This window comes from Phalacrocorax aristotelis, chromosome 2, assembly GCF_949628215.1.
Source record: "Phalacrocorax aristotelis chromosome 2, bGulAri2.1, whole genome shotgun sequence".
NCBI lineage: Eukaryota > Metazoa > Chordata > Aves > Suliformes > Phalacrocoracidae > Phalacrocorax > Phalacrocorax aristotelis.
This window is the reverse complement of record NC_134277.1, coordinates 142,475,562-142,499,337: the sequence shown is the minus strand read 5'-3', so window position 1 is coordinate 142,499,337 and position 23,776 is coordinate 142,475,562. Positions and strand designations below refer to the sequence as shown.

Sequence of the window (23,776 nt, the reverse complement as noted above, 5' to 3'; positions counted from 1 at the left end):
TTAATTCATTTGTGATCAGAATATTCATTTAAAGAGTTTCAAAGAAACAGCCTGCTCTTCTCCAGACACAACCAATTTCCAAAATGTAAAACCGGTTTGGAAGGTGTCATTCACTTTCAATGGCATTAGACACGGAGAGCAAGGAGCAGTGGGGTAAAATCAAAATTGACATATATCAGGAGCACTTAGAACTTGTTATCTATAGAAATGTGTACTTTATTCCCACCTCAGATTAATGAAACACCTCACAAATGTTGTGCATTTGTGGAGAGCACACAGGTCTGTACGCAGCATACAGTGTGCACTACTCCTGAGCATTGCTTTCGAGCATCATCACCAGAGGCTTTTTAAGACTCTGCAGCCATGGAATTAGCTGTGGTATTGCCAGCCAGCTGTGTATCCTCCACGGACTTTGGAACAAGCTATAAAAGTAAAAAGAATAACATACGTTGCCAGCTCCTCACAAAACAGAGCCAGCGCTTTAAAACCAAGTGGGTCCTTTTCTGCCCGGCAAATCCTGAGGTCGGCCTCACAGGTCACCATTCGGGATTACGTCAGGGACCAACCGGTTGGGTTCAGGCAGGCTCGGGTTGGTCTGGCAGGCTGCGTGAAGCGAACAAAAGCCAGACCAAGACAAAAAGCTGAGGGAGTGGGATAGGAGGAAATGAAGAAGACTGTTCCAAAGGCTTTTAAATTACGATGGCCATGTTGCTGCAATATTGGAAAACTAAATGAATTGCTCCCTTCCTTAGACCCCTGCTGTTGTGGCTGTATTTCTTTTAGCCGAGACCCTGTAGTCAGTAAAGATGCATCCAATTTCCATGCTGTCCAAATGCTTGTAATCACTGCAGAAACCAGATAGATTTCAGTAAACTGGGCTTCCATGATAAACAAGGCCGCTCATTAGGTGGCTCTTGGCCTTCAAAGTTTTCAAGACAACAGAACTGATGGGAGAGGGTCACAAATTTACCCTGGAAAGAGCTGATTTCCACAAAATTCCACCCACATATTTTCTTAAAAGCAGAGGACGTTAAAGAGTGTCTGTTCAGGAACCCAAAAGCTGAGGCACCTTTACTCTACAGTCACTACTGAAAAAAAGCAGACTATCTTTATTATGTTTTAATTCACAGTTACGTTACTGGAAAGCCAAAGGTTTTCTAGGCACTGTAAAACCACATAATAAAAGCAGTGCACATTTTCGGTAGAAGCCAGGGGCTCTGTAACTTCACAATCCATAATACAATTTGCAAGGACGCAACTACACGGACACCATTGCTTTTTTAGTACACCACAGTAAAAATAATCTAAATTTTGCACAATGTTTGAGCTTCACCTGGCACAGGTTGCCAGAATCTCATTGGTAGCGTTCCAATAAAACGCTACTTGTTACATACAAGACCTATCACCCTTTCTTGAGTTGTTCTGTGGCCATTAAACATCCCATGAGTGCCATGACAGCCATGTAAGCTAGCAAGTTCCACAAAGAACGATGTTAAAAGAAATTGAAACTGCAGAGCATGAGAAGTTGTGAATTTCATGGTGGATTCCCCTTCCTTTTGTTTGTCCTTCTTCTCCCCTTAAAGACCCAATGTGTCTCTGTAAAAAGTGAGGGTTGTTTTCTGTTTTGAGTTTTGTTTCCTCTTACTTATATAACTCGTTGCAGACTTCAGGACAGTAACCCCTACAGAATTTGCTAGTGGCCCACAGAGCCAGCATAAAATAAAAAGTTACAAGTCCACATAACCTTAATTTTATGGTTATAAGCTATATTTACTGCTAAATCATAAGTTTGAAAAGACTGCTAAGTGTTCAGTGTGGGAATGCAGGGAATTTCTCTTAAGTTAGTTTTATGGAGAAATGTGTTGTTAAACTGTAGGAAAAGTTACGGTCCTTTCAAGTCCCCCAGAGCAGAATGCCTATTAGGCGTTTTTAGGGTATTTATAAAATACCCCAACCACTCCCTCAGTATCATTCATTGAAATTCAAATGCAGGACCTTTGCTCCGTTCAAGTCCCGTTGGTTTTAACACCGTAAACTAACCTGAGTGAGAACGCTATCAAAAATCAAGGTGGAAGAATTTGCTTTTTAACCCTTGCCTGCCTGCACTTTTTTAACTTTGCAAGTGTTTCTCACTGCAGCATACAAATATGGTGCAGTCCAGTGAGCGTACAGCGTACTGAGACTCCAGCAACAGGAGAGAAGGGAGTGCTCTTGGTACATCTGTCCTCATTTTACCTGATGAGCCCGGGCAGGATACAACCTCCTGAGTGCTTCAACTTCCCAACTTGTAAAACTACAATGATAGTACTCACTTGCAAACATGCTGAATCCCCTAGTGACTTGCCAAAGAACAAATGCTAAGCAAGAGAAAGTACCGTTGCTCCACAAATATTTTGGCCTCCCCTTGTCCCTTCAATCCCTCACTCTCCTCTTCCAAGGCATGCGCCCAGCTTGCTGGGTGGCCACACAATAAGCTGGAGTAAATGCTGCCTGCAGACAGAGACCTAATGGGATGCCGGTGTTGTGGAGTCAACCTGACCATGTACAGTAAATCCACTGCCTCCAGAAAGTGGATTGGACAACTGTTATGGGACAGGACTGGCCAGGATGTGGGGACAGGGTCAGAGGACACTTTATCTGCCCTGCATGGTAGCTACACCCCTGCCTGTCCTCCAGACACGCTCCTAACATGTAATGTGGGGGGCTGCAGGGCTTGGGCCAGAACAGGCAGGAAAGGCAGAAACCCAGCACTGAAGGCTACGCGCTGCCCGTGGTACCTGGGTACCCCATCGCTTCGTGGTTTCATACACAGCTCACCTCTGTCTTTTTAAAAATCTCCTTTCTTATATCTACTTCTTGAAATTATGTTTGTCATTCATATCCACCGCAACTGATGAAGTTTCTCTCCTCTCCTTCATTTTTACTTTAATTCTGCATTTCATTTTTATAAGGAACAGTTGATTATTTTTTACAGAATTTCAGGAGGATCTCAGCCTGAAACAAGCCTTTGCAATTCAGCCTACAGTGTCATTTAAAACAGGAAAATAAATTGTGTGATAGAGACACTGAAGAGCAAATGCTTTCCGGCATTAGTTTTCTCTTTCAGACGTTAGGGTTTTCTAGAGTGCAAGGGAAAATTCCTTTTATCTTCCAACTACAGAGTTCGCTAGCAGCATCTTTTGGTTTTCAGTGACTGATAATCTACTCTCCCAGTGGAGATCATTACAATAAATTTTAGACCAGCCAAACAGCCCCTTGAAGTTCAGTTTACCTTCTACCAGCTTGGCCTAAAAAACAGTAATGTCACCCTGCAATGCCCTCTGCTGGGAGACGCGACTTGGAGCTGGAAGGAGAGCTACCTGTTCGTGTCCTCATGCAAGGAACAGGTATTTGCAGTGAGATGGACTGGATTTTCACCTTCTGTGTGAAATCCTGACCCCGCTGAAATCAGTGGTGTTCTAGCTTTTAATTTTTACTTTGCCCTTAATCATTCTCCCTTTCAAAAACTGTACTGTTTTTAGCTACCCTGGAAAAAAAAAAAAGTTTATTTCAAGTCCAAATGAAAACCTCATTACTGACTTGCAGACATCTCCTTTTAGCATTTACTGAGCTCCCAGTGAGAGGTTTTATAAAGAAGCTTTCAGCTGCAAAAGACATTGTTCCTCCCCATTTTCACTGTAAAAGTCTGTACAAAATCACATATCCAAGGAGCATTCATGTTACACAGGTATGATTCTGCCTAACATATATTTTCACTGAACAGGGTTTTTGTACTGAGAAAAGGAAGCCGGGCGAACGTTATGCAGCAAAACAAAGGAGTATATCTGGAACGTGATGTGTGAGAACACCAACCCTCTGAACTGCCACCACCGACTCTGAGACGCAGCATCCTGGGGCCTGAGGAAGAAAAGTCTGAATCAGCCCTGCCGAGGAGCGGCATACTAGCGTGGAGTTCACGCAAACAGCGATCTTCCCCCTCACATGCATATTGCTGCCACAACCCCATGGCTTACAGGCTAGTTATTCCCAACTCACAACTCATCTGGAGAATCATCCCTCAAAAATATTTTCCAGCCTTGGCAAGGGTGATGTAACACTATCGTTGCTTTGGTTTCAGCTCCTGTGTCCCTCAGCTAGGATGGTCTTGCGTGTTGTTTGTCTCTCACCACAGCTGTGCGATGGACCGCAAGTAGGAAGTATTTCTCCACTACAGCCCCCAGTCCTCTCTACTGGACGCTTGCTCCTTACTACTCAGGTTCCACAGCTTAGGTCCCTCCTGGCAGGCCAATTATTTTATATTTACTACTACTTATTAGTTCTATCTTTCAGATGGAAACATTTTTTCCTTGTGATGAGATGTTTCCCCTGCGTTAACCTGCTTGATCACCATGTGCCTCCCTCTACCCTACTTTACAGGGACAGACACCCTTGGTGCCAGAGAATGCAGGTGCAGTAAAGCCACACAGTGCCTTATAACACCATTTTTATTTGAAGTTACACATAATTATCATTGATTTGGAAGTGTGACCTTCTTGATACACAGCCTTACAAGCTAACAGTTTTTTTCCAGAAACGACTTTACAATGTTTATTATGCCCTCATGGAGATCGAAATGGCATGGTTATAAGCAGTTTTCAAGACTATGCCAGGTCCATTAAAAGGCCCCCAGACAAGTGGTTTTTTGCTTTGTACACTGCCCTGAAAGCCTTCTGCTTCCCTTGGTAAGCACCACAATGTTGCACTCATTTGAAAATGAGCACGTGTGGCTACAACGTCCAAAAGCATTGTTACCCCTGACAGCAGGGTCTCAGATCATCACTCTGGACACTTATCTGCTCTTCTCAGGAATAATTCTTTTGCAAGAGAACTGGGTAGCCAAGGGACCAGGTGGTGGGTGCTCACTTACCCTAACCCTGCAATGATTAATTTGAGTAAAGGCTGAAAGTAACTGAAAGTTCTTCCAGTCCTGATGCCAGTCTGGTGCCTCATGGGTGAGGCAGCTGTGCCAGAAAACCAAACTGAAAATCCATCCTCTGAGCTGGCACCTTTGATGGAAGGATCAGCAGTGAAGTCCAAGACTGAGTTGGCCTCCAGCTTAAACTGTCCTCTGATCCAAGGTTGTCTCTCAACATCACAAACGAATAACGTTATATGAGGAATCTTGCACACGCTGCTATTTTTGCTGCCAAGCAGTCTTTCAAGAAGTTGTCTCCCAAGAAGTTGTCTCCCAATCTGATATCTCTACACAAAATAATTTCATCCACAGAAATGCTTGCTAGTGGTTAAATTATGGCTAAGAATCTACATTGAGCTTGAATTTGCTCATGTTGATGCATTGTACCACTACTGTAAAATAAGTGTAGTGTCACTCAAAATGATGTTATACTGGAGTGTGATCAGGAACCAGATTAGAGCAATATCCTGTGACTGGGAGCAAGAAGCTGAACTGGTTCTACATTTGCTGAAGGCAACAGAACACCTTGGTGAGATGCAGCCACTTTGCTACCTCCACCCCAGCTTCTGGGGCAAGAGATGTGAAGACGCAAAGGGGTGCAACGTGGCATCACTGCATCAAAGAGTGACCCCCTGCATTTATTACCCTCCTGGCTGGCAGCAGGTAGCACTAGGAAATTACAGCTTTGGTATTCCCTGGCCCTGCTGACCTCTATCATCACGCAAGCGCTGGAGAGTTCATAATTCAGAGAAGAGAGCTGAGGAAAGCTCTGCTCAACCTCAGTTAAGGCTCTCTCTACTTCCCAGAGAAAACAGAGGTGGCAAATTAACATCCTGCCCTAGGAAGTTCTTTTGTTCTCATCACTGTGGTGGCAAAATCCAGTTTTATCAACACCACTGAGAAAGCCTGCAGTAGCTTGAGGATTAGAGAACATGATGGCTTTTACCCAGGACAGCCTTCCAGCTTTCTGTCCTCTTTTCCTAAGGATAGCCTGAGAAAGTATCAAAAATAAAAAACAAGCTTTATCATCACAGTGGTCATTCCATACTTTTCCAGCCTTCAGCAGTCAGTAACCTTTGTGTTTGCACAAATATAAGCCCAAGCTGCCAGTGGGAGACATGATTTGCACAAGCAAATTCGCTCATTTCCTGAGAGAGGGCAAAACTCAGGGCGTGACCTCAACTCCTTTCTCCTGGCCACAGCTTAGCTGAAGGCCCAGCATGTCAGATTCACCTCAGTGTGATTCCAGGGACTAGTCTGGAATCAATTTGACCCAGTAAGTCTCTTTGATTGCATCAGGCCTTTCAGAAATTTTGAACAACAAGGATCCAAACAGCAGGCAGCAATCTGCACAAAAACAATCTCTGCAGTTTAAGGAATTTTTGAAGGTCTGTGCCTCCTTTTTTTTCTTTTCTTTTCTTTTCTTTTTTCTTTTCTTTTCTTTTCTTTTTTGTTTCAAGTGCTTTCCGACTGAGCAAATGCTGCAGTGGGTTCATGAGAGAAGGCCTTGAGGCACCCCTGACTTTGGCACTGTTATCCCATAGACACTCCATACATTTTTGGCACCTTGCAGCAGACACATTGACAGCCACAGGATTGATGGAAAGGGAAAGAAGCTGTTTTGCAGGCAAAAGAGAATGTACTCAGATTTCTAAGGCCATTTGAAAGAATGCCAGAATGATACTGGATTTCGGCATTCTTAAGCTCCTTTAAGATGATGCAGCAAGCGGTCTTTTCCACATGTGATGATGTATTTCAGGACAAGAGTTTCTTCAAGATTTTCCAAGCCTGTGGGCTCCTGATCCTTTTTCAAATTACAGAGATGATAGCATACCAGGGAGAATTGTGATTAGTTTAAACTCTCTACAGCTGCAAGAGATGAATGTAAAAATTCCACAAAAAAATCCACTTCTTCTGGATTGAATTTACCTACATGACACCGAGACCAAGGGACCACTTAAAAGAGCTGGAGCAGCATCAACACTATTTAGTTTCTTCCATCACATCAACCCAGGGAAGGCTCGCAACTGTTCTACCCAACACATCTCCCCCAGCAGCACTGCCATGCTACGGGCTGGGGTATTAACGAAGCTCTGAGATGTGTGGGGAGGAAAATGGAACGATGAAATACAAGCTTAAGTACAAGGGAATACAAACAGGGCTTGCAACTCATTACTTGGAATACCAGGAGAATTGTAAAACACCTTGTAACTGAGAGGCTTTGCTTGGAGCATTTAAGGACCGCAGTCCCCACTTCATCACGGGCTGACAAATTTTGAATGGGCTTGGCAATGGGTGGGGACGAGCACCGAGCTTTTCGTCAGCTGACCTGAGGAGACAGCAATGCTTTGCTTTGCTTAACAGGAGCTCTCTCCCTCTCAATTGTTTCCTAGGATTTCTAATCAATCATAAAAATATACAACATTCACCTCCATCGTGTCTCTCAAAGCGTTGGCATTGACAAAGTTGGCGGTGCACCCACCTTGAGATATTTCACCTTCTGCGTGTCTCTGAAGCACCCCCTACGTTCGTCTGGATTTATTAACACAGCAATAAGTGAGACCCTGTTTTATGGGACTTTCCTCAAAAAGGCTAAGTAAAGTGCAAAAAAAAAAAAAAAAAAAAGAAATGCTGCTTGCTTAAGTTGCTTCTTTGTCAAGGAAAGGGAGACCCACAGTACTACTGCAGGAACCCCCAAAACCCCCACAGCCAAGCGGGTGGTGGCGCGGGGCTGCAGCTGCTTCCCTCAGCGCCTCGGCTGAAACTGGCCAGAACCAGTCGGAACCGGCGGGATCCAGCTGCCCAGCCCAGTACTGCCAGCGTCGCCCCATCCCTGCCAGAGCCTGCCCGCGTTCCCCAGATGCTGTGGGGGACATCTGCGCAGGAGCGTACCTGTTTCTAAGGGGCAAGGGCCGTTCTCTCAACAAGTGTTTCCAATCTACGCAAAAAAAAACCCAGGCTTCTCCAGCACTGGCAAAGTGCAACCGTTTATTTTTGCTCTAAACAGGCCAATATACAGCATACTGAACGGTATTATAAATACATGAAACATAAACTCTATTTTATGTCTTTCACACCACCCCATGAAGAGACATGCCCTCAGTACCAAACCATAGTCCTCAGAGTTGTCTCGGGTAACGTCTGCCTGACAGGCTCCCGAGGGGGGCGGCCGTGCCCCTGCGGCCCGCTCCGAGGCGCCCGGAGCGGAGCGGCCTGGCCCGGTTCGGCGCGGCGCGGCGGCTGCCGGGTGCTTAGAGCTAGTGCGGCGAGGAAAAACAGTGCAGTATCTGTAGTCGTGGCCGAGTGGTTAAGGCGATGGACTAGAAATCCATTGGGGTCTCCCCGCGCAGGTTCGAATCCTGCCGACTACGACGGGAGCTGAGTGGTTCTCTTTTCTATTTTTTTGGTGTTTTTTATTTTCCTTTCACGCGGGTCACGGGGCTGCAGGCGGGGCGGGGCGGGGCGGGGGCCCGGCTGCGGACGAGCTCCACAGGCACCCCCACATCCCGCCGGGCACGGAGACTCCGCCCCTGCCGGCGCCGGGGCCGCCTTGGCAACCGCTGGCGGCGGCAAGATGGCGGACGACTTGGACCGATTACTGGATGAAGTGGAGAGGCGGCTCCGCCGCCTGCCAGGGCGTGGGCCGGCGGGCGAACACCGGCACGGCGACGAGGAGGAGGAGGAGGAGTTGGAGGAGGAAAGGGCGGCGGCGGCGGCGGCGGCTGCGAAGGAGGGCAGGTTAGCGGTCCTGCGCCGGTCCCGACCCTCAGCACCTCCCCGCCGAGCGGGCTGGGGTGGCACGCAGCCCGCCCTCTGGGGCGGGAGGGGGTCGGCGGCCGGCAGGAGCGCGCGGGAGCTGCAGGTACCGAGGCTCGGGAGCCGAAACGCTGGCCGGGGGTCAACGAATACCCCGTCGTCCTTGTTTCTAAACACCCAAGTCGTGCGCCCGCGAGCTGAGTTACTTCAGATAGTCGTTGTCTCTTAAGCGTATCCCAACCTCGGATTAAATATGGCGTTAAAAGCTCTTCTAATCTGCTCGTGAGTTAGGATCGGGGGTTACTTAGCTCTCTAACTGACCTCGTAATATGTCTAAAATATCTATAAATCTTGAGATTTAGAGCAGGGAGAACTTCAGCAGTAGTATTACCAAACGTTCTATTCTGTTGATACTTCGTGTACGTATTCTGTTCATACTTCTTCTATTAACTGTATCTTATACAGTAAGCTCATAACTTACACTCTACACTTTCATATATCCACCTCAGATTTCACAATTTCCAGAATGACAGTCTGAATACCGACAGTTTTGGTCGTGACAGGGTCATTGCTGACAGTCCTGCCAAGCGGTCTGCCACACCGCTGCCTGACCTCAGGTTTCCATCCCAGCCGTCACTGGTGTCTTTGCTGGCCCTCAGGTCTCCATCCTAACCCTAAGGTTTCCATCCCAGCCCTTACTGGTGTCTCAGACTCCGTATGGAAGGTGTGTGGACCAGAGGGGCTTGGCCAGATGTTTCCACAGGTGGGCTGCTGAGCGCTTACCCAACAGGCATCTCGGAGTCACGGGCAAGGATCTTGAAGAGAATAATACAAGACCAACAAGCCCACTACCACTGGCCACATTACTGGACTTCCCCGTTGTTTGCATAATGGTTAGATGAGCACCTAAATTTAGTCAATCTAATTACCATATTTTTAAAAAAATCACTGTTTTCTTCTTTCCCAGGAGTAGATTTGTTCTTGATTAGTTGATTCAGCAGCACTACAGGCCTCCCTTTCTTTGACAAAGAGCTAGCAAACAGCAGACTTGAGTGACAAGACTCCTCACCTCAGTGAAAGCAAAGCGCAGGTGATCTCTCTAAATGCATACAGTTTGGCAGGAATTCCTTCAGAACCCCTGCAGTTGTATAGCACAAGGAGAGAACTCCCTCTGACCTTTTTATATTCCTGGTGCTAAGGATTAACATGAAAAATCAGGGCTGTCCAATTTGTTGCTCAGTAAGTGCAGCATGGGTTATATTATCATAGTTTTATTCAGGTTTGGAAGTGGTTGTAAATAAAAGCAAACAAAAATAAGACCTGTGATGGGATAGTTCAACAGGGACTGAAAGGCGTCATCCTGCAGTCCAGTCATGTTTTAGACGGTACTACAGAAAATGAGTTACAGCCTTTTGCTTCTAATATTTATGTTTTAATTTACAATTCTTAGAACTGCTCTGGTCGTGCTACAAAATGAAGGCTGATTTGTTTGGTTTTCAGATCAGCTAAACTGTTAATAAGTGCTGGCAGCAGTGAAGAAGATATAGATGACATTATTGATGAAATCTGTAATGACAGCGGCTTTGCCAAAACACCTCTGGTGAGTAGGAGTCTGGAGAAATGCAGAATGGATGAGGTTCAGCAACAGAAAGAAAAGCACCGTAAACTGAAACTGTTTTAAAGCAACAAAACAAACAAACAAAAAAAAAACCACACACACAAAAAAAAAACCCAAACAAAAAAGAACTAAAACAAGCTGTAGGGTAAACTTGGAAAATAAAGCAGAAGGGAAAATGCAACAATCCTATAGTGAGGCACAGGAGAGATATAAAGAGGTGGTCTTACCCAGGCAGTAAAACAGGTAATTAAAGCAAATGCTAGTTCAAGATAGAGCACAGTGTGAAATATCACAGAATCATGGAATGGTTGAGGTAGGCAGGGTTCTCTAGAGTCATCTGATCCAACCACCTGCTCAAGCAGGGCCACCTAGAGCCGGTTGCCCAGAAGCGTGTCCAGATGGCTTTAGAATATCTCCAAGGATGGAGACTCTACAGCGTCTCTGAATAACATGTTCCAGTGTTTGACCACCCTCACAAGAAGTAGTGAAGTTTTTTCATATGTTTAACTGGAATTCTTGTATTTCAATTTATGCCTGTTGCAGCTCCTCCTGTCAGTGGGCCCCACTGAGAAGAGTCTCGCTACATCTTTGTTCTTCCCTGTCATGTATTTTTATACATTGATAAGATTCTTCTGATCCTTGTCTTCTCCAGGCTAAACAATTCCAGCTCTCATAACCTCTACCTGTAAGTCAGATAGTCTAAGTCCTTAATCACCATTATGTCCGTGTCAGTTTTTTACTGGGCTATGAAAACATGTCTGGAGTACTGTGTCCAGTTCTGGGCTTCCCAGTACAAGAGACAGATGGAGCTACTGGAGAGCCTCCAGCAAGGGGCCATGGAGATGATGGAGAATCTTTCATATGAGGAGAGGCTGAGAGAGCTGGGACTGTTCAGCCTGGAAAAGAGAAGGCTCCAGGGGCACCTTGCCAATATGTGTAAATACCTGTTGGGTGGAGTAAAGAAGGTTGCAGACTCTCTGTAGAGCCCAATGACAGGACAGGAGGCAATGGGCACAAACTGAAACACATGAAATTCCATCTGTACAGAAGAAAACACTTTTTTACTGCGAGGGTGGTCAAACAGTGGGACAGGCTGCCCAGAGAGCCTGCAGAGTCTCCATCTGTGGAGATTTTAAAAACTGACTGGACACAGTCTGGACAAGCTCCTGAAGCTAACCCTGCTTTGAGCAGGGGGTTGGCCTAGGTGATCTTAAGAGGTTGCTTCCAGCCGAAATGATTCTGTGATTCTGTCTCATCAGCACTGAGTACAGAGGAAGGATCACCTCCCTCGACCTACTGGCAGTGTCCCTCCTAGTGTCACCCAGAATGCTGTTGGCCTTCTGCAAGGGCACACTACTGACTCACGGGCAACTTACCATCGACCAAATTTCCCACAGCTTTCTCTGCAAAGCTGCTTTCCAGCTGGTCAGCCTTCTGTGTGCTCTGATACGTGAAGGTTATTCCTCCCCAGGGGCAGGAGTTTGCATTTCCCCTTAGGTGAGCTTTAAGAGGTTCCCCTCAGCCCATTTCTGCAGTCTTGTTGAGGTCCCTCTGAAGGGCAGCAGAGTCATCTGGCACACCACCTCTGCTCCCTGTTTTCAGTCATCTGCAGGTGACTTCTGTTGTTTGACAGCAGGAGATAGAGATGAAGCTGCAAATTTACATTGTCAAGACAGAGTGATAGAAGGCACTGAAAATAGATATTCATTTAGGTATCATCAGTAGAAAATTGTGTTATTTACACATCATAATGCCCTGTGCAGATTCTCTTATTTTCATGAGCAATGTTAGGTTTGGTTTGTTTGTCTTTGATTTCTTAAAGAGTAGCTAAATCTGAACCAATGAAAAAACACTTGTATACCATGATATGTATGTCTGAATGAGAGAGAATTATGTCAGTAAATCTGTATAATTTTATCATCTCATATCCCTAGGACTTCCCATTTAGGACCTAGAATTCTAGTATTCTAGAATTCAAATAAACTGTTCTTTGAGCAGCAAATAAGGAAGTTCTTAAAGACACTTTATCTTTTTGAATAATATAAGTCCTTATGTGTTTTCAGTAAAACAAAAGCTCAAAAACATTGAGGGAGAAGGTTTCTAAATTAAAATTGTTTTTAAAAGCAAAATGATTAAGAAGAGGGCATGAAATACTAAGTCTTGATTGTAAAGTCAAAGTAATTATGTGGTGCTGAATTTCTTCAGACAGAGCTGGGAATTCAGTATGGGAAGAGAAGCCTCATTCCTCATTTATCTGTTATTTCAGCAGCTTTTGCCTCAAGGAGCCTCACAAAAACCCGAGCAAGAAAATTGCCAAATTCTTAGTCCCTTTCTTCTGTGACTGAGATTTTCTGGCTCCTGCTCATTAAGTAAAACAGAATATTGTTACCTTGCTGTAATGCTGCCTTTTATTCTTTAATTGCTTTTTAAATAGAAATTGAAGCCTAACTCTGCAAGTCTCACACCTGAAAGCAATAGTGCTGTTGTACAGGCTCATAGGAAGAGGTAAGTGAAAAATGTTTTGGCTAGTTGAACATAGCTTGATTATTGCTTGTTGCCAGTCTAATAATATTGCTACTGTTTAATCTGTGTTGACATTAACTAAGAAAGAAACTGAGTATTTAGAGAAACATTCTTTTTAAAGATAAACAAAGATAAACAGAAAGATAATTTTGAAGGATTACTAATGTGCTTTCATGTGGTCAAGTTATTTATTATAAATTTCCTCATTATTTAAGTTATTGAACAACAGCTTGCTTTGCCTTATGGACATACATATTTATCAAATGCTGCAATATATGGCCCCATGTATATTTGGTGCAGAGCATGGCTGTCGTAGAGCTTTTCTTTGAACACCTTGGTAATGGAAGTCTTAAAATTCCTTAGTTTGAAAGCATTTGGATGCTTTGCCTACAATTAACAAATATGATTCTAGAAGTGCCATGCTGTTAAACTAGGAGAAGCATTGTACTTTCTCCAAAATGTTTTGCTGTAATTTAAAATTTTTTAATGAAATCCATTCAGATGCTGTCCAGTGTACCTGGGTGGAAGCTCTTCACCACATGGCATAGGAACAAGTATTTCAAAAAGGTAGGAAACATGAAAAAAATGTTCTACTTACTTTATCGTTATTTTTATTCACAGCTGTGTTTCTGTGGTGGTACAAAGTTCTGCATTTGAGCTGGACGGGAAAGCCCTATATTCATCTAAACATGTGGATGCCTGTAACTGCAGTTGAAGTCAGCTGGTCCATTCCAGTCCTCTGTTGTTGACCACTAGATCTTTTGTTTGTTTGAGGTTTTGAAGGACATGTGCAAATGAGACTTGAGACTCCAAAAATGAGTAACATGTAGTTAAGGAAATGGCTGCTGTAAAGTATTGTTATTTTTTCCTGCCTCTCTTTAGCTTTTTATGTGATGCTGAATATGTGACTTAAATCAGTGAGCTGGTTTAAATCATCCCAGAGCCTGAACTGAAATTAGCCAGAGTGCTTTGCAACTGCAGCTCAACTTAGTAGGAGAGGTACTTTAAAGATTGTGCAGGACAACCAGGGGATCAGGCCCAGCCAGCATGGGTTCATGAAAGGGAGGTCATGCCTGACCAACCTGATCTCCTTCTATGACCAGATGACCCGCCTAGTGGATGAGGGAGAGGCTGTGGATGTTGTCTGCCTGGCCTTTAGCAAAACCTTTGACACCGACTCCCACAGCATTCTCCTGGAGAAGCTGTCTGCTCACGGCTTAGACAGGTGTACTCTTTGCTGGGTAAAAAACTGGCTGGATGGCCAAGCCCAGAGAGCTGTGGTGAATGGAGTCAAATCCAGTTGGTGGCCGGTCACGAGTGGGATTCCCCAGGGCTCCGTGTTGGGGCTGGTCCTGTTTAATATCTTTATCAATGATCTGGATGAGGGGATTGAGTGCACCCTCAGTAAGTTTGCAGATGACACCAAGCTGGGTGGAAGTGTCGATCTGATCAAGGGTAGGAAGGCTCTGTAGAGGGACCTGGACAGGCTGGATCGATGGGCCGAGGCCAATTATATTAAGTTCAACAAGGCTCAGTGCTTGATTAGATATTAGGCACTTTGGTCACAACAACCCCATGCAATGCTACAGGCTTGAGGAAGAGTGGCTGGAGAGCTGCGTGGTGGAGAAGGACCTGGGGGTGTTGGCTGACAGCCAGCTGAACATGAGCCAGCAGTGTGCCCAGGTGGCCAAGAAGGCCAACAACAGCCTGGCTTGTATCAGGAATAGTGTGGCCAGCAGGAGCAGGGAAGTGATCGTGCCCCTGTCCTCGGCACTGGTGAGGCCACACCTCGAATCCTGTGTTCAGTTTTGGGCCCCTCAGTACAAGAAGGACATTGAGGTGCTGAAGTGTGTCCAGAGAAGGGCAACGAAGTTGGTGAAGGGTCTGGAGAGCAGGTCTTATGAGGAGAGATTGAGGGTCCTGGAGTTGTTTAGCCTGGAGAAGAAGAGGCTGAGGGGAGACCTTATCGCTCTCTACAACTACCTGAAAGGAGGTTGTGGTGAGGTGGATGTTGGTCTCTTCTCCCAGGTTACTAGCGATAGGATGAGAGAAAATGGCCTCAAGCTGCATCAGGGGAGGTTTGGATTGGATATTAGGCAAAATTTCTTTACTGAGAAAGAGTGGTCAGACATTGGAAGAGGCTGCCCAGAGAGGTGGTAGAGTCACCATCCCTGGAGGTTTTCGAAAAACACGTAGATGTGGCACTTCAGGCCATGGTTTAGGAGGCCTGGTGGTGTTGCATTGATGGTTGGAGTTGGTGATCTTAGAGGTCTTTTCCAATGTTAATGAGTCTATGATTTATCCCCAATATCCTATAGAACATTATTGCATTTCCATGTGGGATTTTCTGTAGTAAGTAATTATGCATTTGATGCATATTTGGATGCTGGTCAGGTGCCATACCAGTGAGGAAGATGAAAGAGAATATATCAACAGAATATCCGTTTATTTTATGTATTCAGTGAAGTTAGGAACCTGTAAAAATAATACATGATCATATAGTTAGAACACATACCATAATGAATGTGCCAGAGATGTAAAAAATTTAAGATTTAACCTTGTTTCTAGTATTTCTGAGTGAGCGCTGTACTTTAGAACAGTTATGATCTGTGTAGCTTCTCTGATTGTGATAAGTTCTTGGAGCTTTCTGTTCTTTTTTGACCAGAACATGTGATCAACTACGTTGTACTGCTTGCGACTTCCGTGTGTCACTTTTCAATGACTACGTCTGGGATCAGTCCTGTGATTATCTTTTTTTCAGGTATGTCTGATGTGGGTTTGGTATTAGTATTGTGTTACTGTGCTTTGGGGCTTCATAGGAATGGGAGAGATTAAAAGTCCTGAGCATTCCTGTGTTACCTGAAAAGGAGCATGTGCGCAACCTGTTTAGTGATAAGGTGGAAAAGTCTGCAGGGAGAGGAATGAGACATCTCCCATAATCTGTTTTCATGCCTTTCTGTTTCTTCACCCATCACACTCTCTCTCTGCTTTTAAAAAGAATTCAAGTTCCATGGATCAAAAGGCAACCTTACTGCTGAAATAAGCAAATAATCTGTGTGTTGGGTTGGCCTCTGTTGTGCCATTGCAAGATGCCTACAAAATAAATGCAGGCTGTTCGGCACATACTTCTCACCATACCTTCCGTCGTACAGACTGTGAATGTTTCAAGTCAGATTTTCATTTTTCCAGTATCAAGTATTACGCTCTCATGTTCAGGGAAAATCAGATAGTTTGATTTCTTAACAGACTTCTTATTGAAGCAAGGTTTCATTAAATGGAGGGATTGGAATTTTGTTTTCTTCTTATACTGTGGTGTCTTTGACTTCAATTATTTCCTTTTTTTTTTAAAGACACTATAATTAAGCAGTTTTTATGTCCAGTTTCTCTAAAACTGTATCTAATGCCAAAACTTAGTGAAAGGTAGTGTAGCAGGCATGTTCCTAATACAGACATTGAATTTGAATTCCTCTTATTTTAGTAAACTCTGTATGTGCCTGTTGACTGACAGAAGTAGTGGATGTGTTCAGAGTATGTTCTTGGCCACGGGGGGGGTGTGGCAGCTGGAGTAGAACAGTGATGGATACATCATCTCCTTTTCCATTATTTTTCTTCTATTACAGGTTAGATTTTTCCTTCCAGTTTCGAAATTTATGTTTCTCTTTGAATGAATATCTGATTTTCCCATTATTTAAAGCAGCCTTAAAAATATAGTGCTGCACCAGTCTCCTGAGATTAATCTGGTTACTGGAAAGGTTAACATAATATGATTCTTGTATTTACTCAAAGTCTAAATCATTCTGCTTCTGAGATCTTGAAATTAATTAAATTTTAAAAAAATACATGAATGGCATTAGTATCAGATATTTGTAACATTGATCAAAAACTGTAATCTTAAGCAAGATATTTAACTACTTATTTTGACTAACCTGAATTTTAAAAAGCACACTTGAAGGTTCAACATTTGCCTTCTAAGAATAGGTGTCTGACCTCTTTTTTTAAAAATTCCTCCTTTGATGTTTGTTTTGGGTTTTTTTTATTTAGCTGCACTTGTTAATGTTGGTTTTGAGCAAATCAGTGGCCACTAATTGATGGCCAGGAGGAGCTCCTGAGAGCAGGGATAGTTAAAATGCTACATTTTTGCTTGTTTTTTGAAACAACTTGTTTTTGTAATAGCCGTGCTGATTTTTCAGTTGTTGTGGTTGATGCTTGCGCAGGAATTATTTGTGGTTTGATATACATTCTTCTCTCTGATGGCTACTTCATTTCAGTCTCTGTAACAACCATACGGAGTAACAGTTCCTGATGAAGTTTAACTCTAGTTGTACCTATTCTGCATAGGGATTTTTACAGTAAGTTTGATAAATTAAATACATTTTTTGATAATTTCTTAACATGAGAATTATCTGTACCTGGTTTTCTTCCCAACTCTTTCCCTGGAGGCTGACACTGGGAACAGAGAACACTGATTACAGAAACATCAGTCTCCAGCTGATCTGAGAATACAGCAACTATGCACTGAGACTGCTCTCAGGAAAGGATTGTGTTCAAAAGAGAATTTAAACTTATCCCTAAATTAATTCATAACAGTGGTACTCAGAAATGTCTTAAAAGCCTTTCTGAATTGAAATGGCCTCATGAATCTTTTTTCTTGGGGGGGGGGAAAAAAAAAAGCATGATCCTAAACTGAATTCACTTGATTGGCAGGAATAACATGCCTGAGCTCAGTAAACTAAGAGCGAAGATGAGAAAGAAGAAAGGAGCGCGAGCATATGCTTGTCAGTGCAGCTGGAGATCCATTGGTGAATTAACTGACCTCCAAACAGACCAGCAACTTCGATGGGTTTGTGGTAAACATGCAGAATGACGTCCTCGTGTGTGTGGTACCTACTTGTGTGGAAACAGGTCATAAACTCAATTTGTTTCCTACGCAGTTTTCTGAGAACAGATGGAAACCTGAATACTTGTACCTAGAAATAGATTATAACACCCAGACTTCAACCTGAAAACTTTTTTTTCAATTTAACTGTCTTGCAAGCAATATGGGGAGTTGAATTATTAGAAGAAACAACCAATTTGGAGGCTTCCAGAAGAAGCTAAATGAGGTTAAAGCTCACACTAGTAGTGTTAAAGAAAGGAAGAGAAAATAGACAGATTTGCTTTGCATGGGGCAAAGCACGTTGTGACTGTTCCTCATATCTAGCAGAGAGCCTTGTTTCGCATGTCTGCAAAGTCTTGGACTCAGAATGGTGGGTTGGGATGCAGCCATGACACACAAGCGTATGAATTTCTGCACGGAAATTAGTACTGCTGTTCTGCTTTGCTCATAGCTGTTAATGAGCAAGTGGTTGTAGATCTCTTAAAAAATTACTGCGAGATCAGCTCTCACCTCGAAGGTTTCAGCACACCCCAAAACTTTACTTTCTTTCACCCACCAGTAGCCAAAAACTGCAGGTGCTGGAAATTTCTTTCCAGTTCCTACTGCTTTCTTCAAAGCACTTTGTGCTGACTAAAGACTTTTACCACAGTGAATTTCTTGGACTTCCCTTCAGCATTCACTGCAAGAGGTGAACAAGTTATTGTGCAATTACTAAATATTGTGCAATTTTAAAGAGATTCTGAAAAGTATTTCTATGAATATTTTCAAGGGAAAAACGTCTCAGGCTTTTAAGAGTGAGAAAACATATATCCCCACTGACGTTCAAATTTGGATTTTTTTCACTTAGATTTCACTTCAGCTTCACTTCAAAATACTACATATTCAGAAGGTGTAACTGTCCTGTTTCAACACGCTCCCTTCCCCCAGTAACATTGTAAAACGACTTTCAGTATCATGTTACTTGGCAAATTGTCTTGGTTACAGTTAATGTCACTATAGTTTATTAGCGCTTTCTTTTCATGATATATTAATAACACAGGAGATGGATTTGGGGTTTGGGCAGACAGAGAGGAAGGAAAGGATTACTAGTCCTGGGTATTACTACATTGAGAAGTGACTCAAAATGGGAAGTCTGTCAGTATTTCTGCTGTGCAGTGTGTGATATTGTACAGATAAATTCAAAATTACTTACTTTGTGCAATTCTCACTATACAGAACCACTTCTTTTTTTGTGAAGTTTTGCTCACAGTCCTAATCTGTACATTGTCAATCTGTTCTTTTTCTGAGCTTTTCCAAAACAATTGTATGATCTTCCTTATAGAGGCCATCTCTTGAATCTGTCGCTTTGTCTGTACCCCTCTGAAAGAGCAGGTCCCCATAGTGACCAGAGGCATAATGTGCTCTGCATCCTGCTCCCCTTCCCCCTCCGTGAGTGGATTTTTAGAACCTGCAGAGGACCAGCCGTGTTCCTGGGAGGCCTGGCAGTGCTTAGCACACAGTGCTTCAGTGCTCTAGAGTGCATGTTCCATGCCCCATGCGGCCTTGCGAAGGGGGTCGGGGTGAGTTGGCTTTGGAGGGGTACTACTTGGCGTACTGGTATAGACATATGTAGGGTTATGTATTGTTTTCAATGCAATTGGTGTTCCAGGCTGAAGTTCCAACTGCTAGAGTATAAAACTTCAGGTTCAGGAGAGAGAGAGAGACCCAGAGACTAGTTGATTAATGCTCAGTCAGCTACTGGAAGAGGTCTGCTTGCCTTTCTGTGGTTTGTGAAGAGATAGCCCCTGCGTGGACTGCCAGCAGTAGAGCGTTCCTGGGTTTTCTTCAGGTGGGCCTGAGCCATTTCCATTCCCAGAGAACATTAGCGCTAATGGTAAGAGAAGAACCCAGCAGTAGTATGCAATTTATTAACAAGCTGTAGAGAAGAATAAACCTACTTTCCGTTATTCTTGAAGAAGAATGCATTTCAAAAAGAGGTGAGTTGCCTAGTTGCCTTGGCTTGCCTGGTCCAGGGCCATTTGAAACTGACAACCAAGGAGCCCCACAGGACGCTCTTTTGGCCTGGATTTGCACTGGAACTTGTGCCGCATGTAGGGAACAAGTTAGGTTTGCAATTTGTGAGCAGGAAACAGGGAAAATACTGACACCCATCTCAGTTTGCGAGACCAAGTCTTACATGACTTGGAAAAGAAGCATATCTCCTGTACCCTGCTTTAAACAAACTGACAGAAATAGTCACCCCCTCTGGAACTGTTTGCACTACCAAGCGTGAGGAGCAAATTGGGCAGAAACAAAAGTTCAAGACATCTGTTCTAGTGATTTTTATGACAAGAGGACAGCCTGCAGCACTTGAAAAACGGAGGCTAGGAAGGAATTGAGACAAAAAGACTAAGTGTAGGAGAAGTAAAAAGGATTAACACTGGTATCTATTGACAACATTAGTCAGCATTTCTCCTCAGTCACCTCATCCCTCAGTCTAGTTAGCCTAGAGAGTTGTAGAAACAGTTCTTTTTCTGGATATTGTTGTCAGGCGATTGTATCACTAACACCATTAAGACTGCACTCCAAGCACTGAAAATGTGAGAAGATAATCTTAATTGGTAAGTGGAAATCTGTGCATTCCCATGAAATCATCGTGTTTATTCAAGTGTAGTTACTTGTTTCTGGCCTTGGTCAGAATGGTGGGATACGATAGCTCTTTGTCCAAGTGAATTTTAAATATGTGCAGAAATAGTGCTTATTATATTGGGTTTTATTACAGAATTTAGCATATTTCTAGATCTGAGAATAGTTGCTATGTCATTAAATATAATTATTTTGTTGGAAAAAGAAATGGTATTAAGTATTTGATTTGCCTTCCTTTGCTTTCTTCAGTTACACGTTACAAACCACTCCAAAGCCCTCAAATGAAAAGAATGTAAAGAAAGGTAAAATTAGAGCTTGACTGTTCATTTGATGAAGGTATTGTAAGATTGCACGAGGTTTTTGAGAGGTACCCCAGACCCTAAGTGATATTTCGGTGTCGGTTATCTGAGATAGCAGGGCTTATGTAAAGAATTTTGTTTAAGAATGCCATTCAGCTGTTGTCGAACTGTTGTCAACTGGAGAACAGTTTTGATAAGTATAAATGTGACCACTGTTTTCCTCCAGTTTTTTGCTTTGGGAGAAATAATACCATTTCTGTTTGTGAAATGGGCAAGGTGAAAACTTGAGACTTTCATTTTGCTTGGGTGATGTGCTTGGAAATTTTCTAGCCTGCAGCATTAGTCTGTAGCAGATCCCTCAACAAAACAAAAGCAATGAAGGATGACAGAATGAGAATCCACACAATAGCATTCACTTGGAAATGTATTCAGCCATTTAATGTCGTACCAGCTTTTCTAAATCTGTGGTCCTGCAGTACTCCTGGATAGGAATCCAATTCTGATGTACATAGTACATCTTGAGAGCTTCTCTTTATCAAATTTTAATGTGCTGTTCTAAGTATATCTCACTTGTTTTACCTGCAAACTGTGGAGGGTGTCCAACCCAGATGCTGAATATTATCTCAGAAGAGTAATTATTAAGGATCTTGCCCAGCCATAAAATTTAACTGACAGAAGTGTAATAGCATTACATATTGCAAGCTCTGCACTGCATAGAATTGAGTAAAGGTTTTGTTTTTCTAAACACCAATTTCAGTTTTATACTGAAGGTATTCTGCAAATGCTAGCCACTGGAAGCTGCCACTTGAAAGACTGCTCGCATCTCTTGTTTCCTGACATGTGAGTCTTTGGATCGTGTAACCAGCACGTGTGGTAGTCACACAGTAGGGCAGGGTCTGTGCTGGGAGCTGCATAGGCAAATTTTCCTTTTCCTCAGAAAAAGAGCTGCCGGCCTCTCTTTGCAAAAGACTTGGCCAGTTCTGACTGTTGTGTGACACCCAATAACCGCAGACAGGCCAGCCTGGAGGGGATGGAGTGAAGGAGTGTCAGGTGCTGCTCATTTGTGAGGGCTATGTATCCTGCCTGGGACTTGGCACGTGTGCTTCAAGGAAAGTATTTTTCAAATGTCGACACTTCAATTAAATGAAAAGTTGGAACAAATCTGAACTGTGTGTTGTGTAAATTCTATTGTGTTGTTCCTCTCCAAGAGAAGCCTTGTGAAAATGAAGAACCACGTTTTCTCTGTCAGAAGGGTTATGAAATGCCGTTAATATAAAAACCTTGCCCAGCTCCTAAGAAACAGTAAGTACTTGGATGTTTTCTCACATCAGTGGGGATATAGCAAATACCTGAGAAGTAAATGAGCTGTAACGTTCTTTACCAGATAACATGAGGAGAGCACATTAAATTAGAGAGAGCTCAGAGAGGTGGATGTGTTTACCATCTTGCTTGGATGTTTACTCAGAATAAAAGGTGGAGCCAGCTGCTGTGGCAGGTAGCATATAGCTGAACCTCTTGCAGAGTGGGCTGCTGGTACCCTGTGTATCAGTCAAGGCAGGTTATCACAAGCTTCATACTGGTCACTTAAAAGAGGGATATCAAGGAAGCGCAGCATTTGCTGTGCCTGGATCTTGCTGTAGAAAACTGTTCTTAGCACCATGGAAGATGTTGGTCTACGTATGGGAGTTGGAACAAATCTTGTCTCTCCATCATGAAGAAATGCTGCATGGCGTACATTAGAGTCACAGACATAAATACTTCTTACATTCTGTTCTGAATTTGGCCTCCAGGGTTTGGTGCTATTCAGGCAGTAATTACATACCAGACATAGTGGCCAGCGTGGACTTGGTGAGGAGGGCACACAGAAAACACCCACTGCCTCAGGAGTGCGCCTGACTTACCTTCCTTACGACTTGCAGTGCCCAGCTCACTGTGAGAAGGTAGCGGCCATGTTTGCTTAATTTACATCAACAACTTTTATTCTGTTGCATTAGATGTGCTTTAAAAGTATGCCATTTGGGGTAAAATGTGATTATATGATCTAGTCTGCAGAGGGCAGAGCAACACCACTGAGTGTTACAGTTCAGGCTCCTACTTCACTACTACAAGCTCTGGCTTCTTTTTTTTCCAGAATAGTGAAGGTTTACATATAACAGACCGAGGCTTCTTGTATTTGTTTTCTAATGGTGTGATTTTAAGTGGGGTAGCCAGATCTGTGGCAACTCCATTGATTTTTCTGTGGCTTCATCCAAAAGGTCCTCAAGTGGTCCTTGACCAATACTGAAGCAGATCAACTTTTTTAGATGTCAGACGAAGAAGCATAAAAAGAAGGGGTGTGTATTTGTGTATATATATACGTAAGTGTATGTATGTTTATCCTCTAACAACATCAATGGAAGAACTAAATTGCCTTTGGGATTTTCCTTTCACCCTGCCCAAATTAAGGTTCCCTGAAAATGTTGTTAAGCGGTTTTGGCATGGAGAGTTTGTGTACTTTACGTTCTCGTCACGTCTAACACAAAATTTATATAGCAATTTATATTGTCAAGATGTGATAAGATGGCAGATCTTAAAAAGCAAATTGTAAAAGGCCAAGATTTTGAAATACCAAAAACCTGTTTCCCTGTCAGAAAGCCGGGCCGATGACCAGAGATGCAACAGAGCAGTCTGAGTGACGGCAGAGAGACTCGTCCCAAGACCTGCAGCCTGCAGTTCATCAGCCACAAGCCCTGGCTAAGGTTTTGGGGAAGAGTGAGTTTTAAAAGGTTGTGCCAGCTGCACGTTTGCAGACACTCTGCCCCATGAACGTACCCATATGCACACGTACACACAGAGCGGTCCTTTCAGTCTGAACTCTCTTCTGGTTCTTTGGGAATCCAGTAAGTGTGAATGTACAAAGTAGATTTATAGAGGATGGAAGTAAACGTGATCCCCGATAACCGGTGAAGTTGTGTGTATTTCTGTAGAAGTGATGAGGTGCTTTTAACTAGAAGCGCAAGCATATCTAAACCATTAAACTAGAGCTTGTTTATTTTACTGGTAAAGTAGGGAGTATCATCTAAATTTAGCCTAGTTACACCATAGGTGAGTGATCTCTGTAACACTTCATTTTTTACTTCCTTCCT

General features: G+C 43.3%; 1 protein-coding gene and 1 non-coding gene across 2 annotated transcripts; both read left to right on the top strand.

The window, feature by feature from the left end:
* Window positions 1-8,237: 8,237 nt before the first annotated feature.
* On the top strand, window positions 8,238-23,220 carry CFAP418 (cilia and flagella associated protein 418). Its single transcript, XM_075085447.1, has 6 exons — window positions 8,238-8,692; window positions 10,211-10,310; window positions 12,763-12,833; window positions 13,353-13,418; window positions 15,517-15,612; window positions 17,556-23,220. Exons 1-6 carry the CDS (start codon window positions 8,529-8,531, stop codon window positions 17,713-17,715), a joined length of 657 nt encoding a protein of 218 aa, XP_074941548.1. The 5' UTR covers window positions 8,238-8,528; the 3' UTR covers window positions 17,716-23,220.
* TRNAS-AGA (transfer RNA serine (anticodon AGA)) lies at window positions 8,244-8,325 on the top strand. The gene has a single exon. It is a non-coding gene; the product is annotated as a tRNA-Ser (tRNA).
* Window positions 23,221-23,776: the final 556 nt, after the last annotated feature.

What these genes read in the sequence shown, in the direction of transcription:
- CFAP418 (XM_075085447.1), top strand. Translation starts at nt 8,529, where the DNA reads ATGGCGGACGACTTGGACCGATTACTGGATGAAGTGGAGAGGCGGCTC. An exon ending in GTACAGGCTCATAGGAAGAG is followed by an intron (nt 12,834 to 13,352) that starts GTAAGTGAAAAA and finishes AAATCCATTCAG; the next exon opens with ATGCTGTCCAGTGTACCTGG. An exon ending in TGTGATTATCTTTTTTTCAG is followed by an intron (nt 15,613 to 17,555) that starts GTATGTCTGATG and finishes CTTGATTGGCAG; the next exon opens with GAATAACATGCCTGAGCTCA.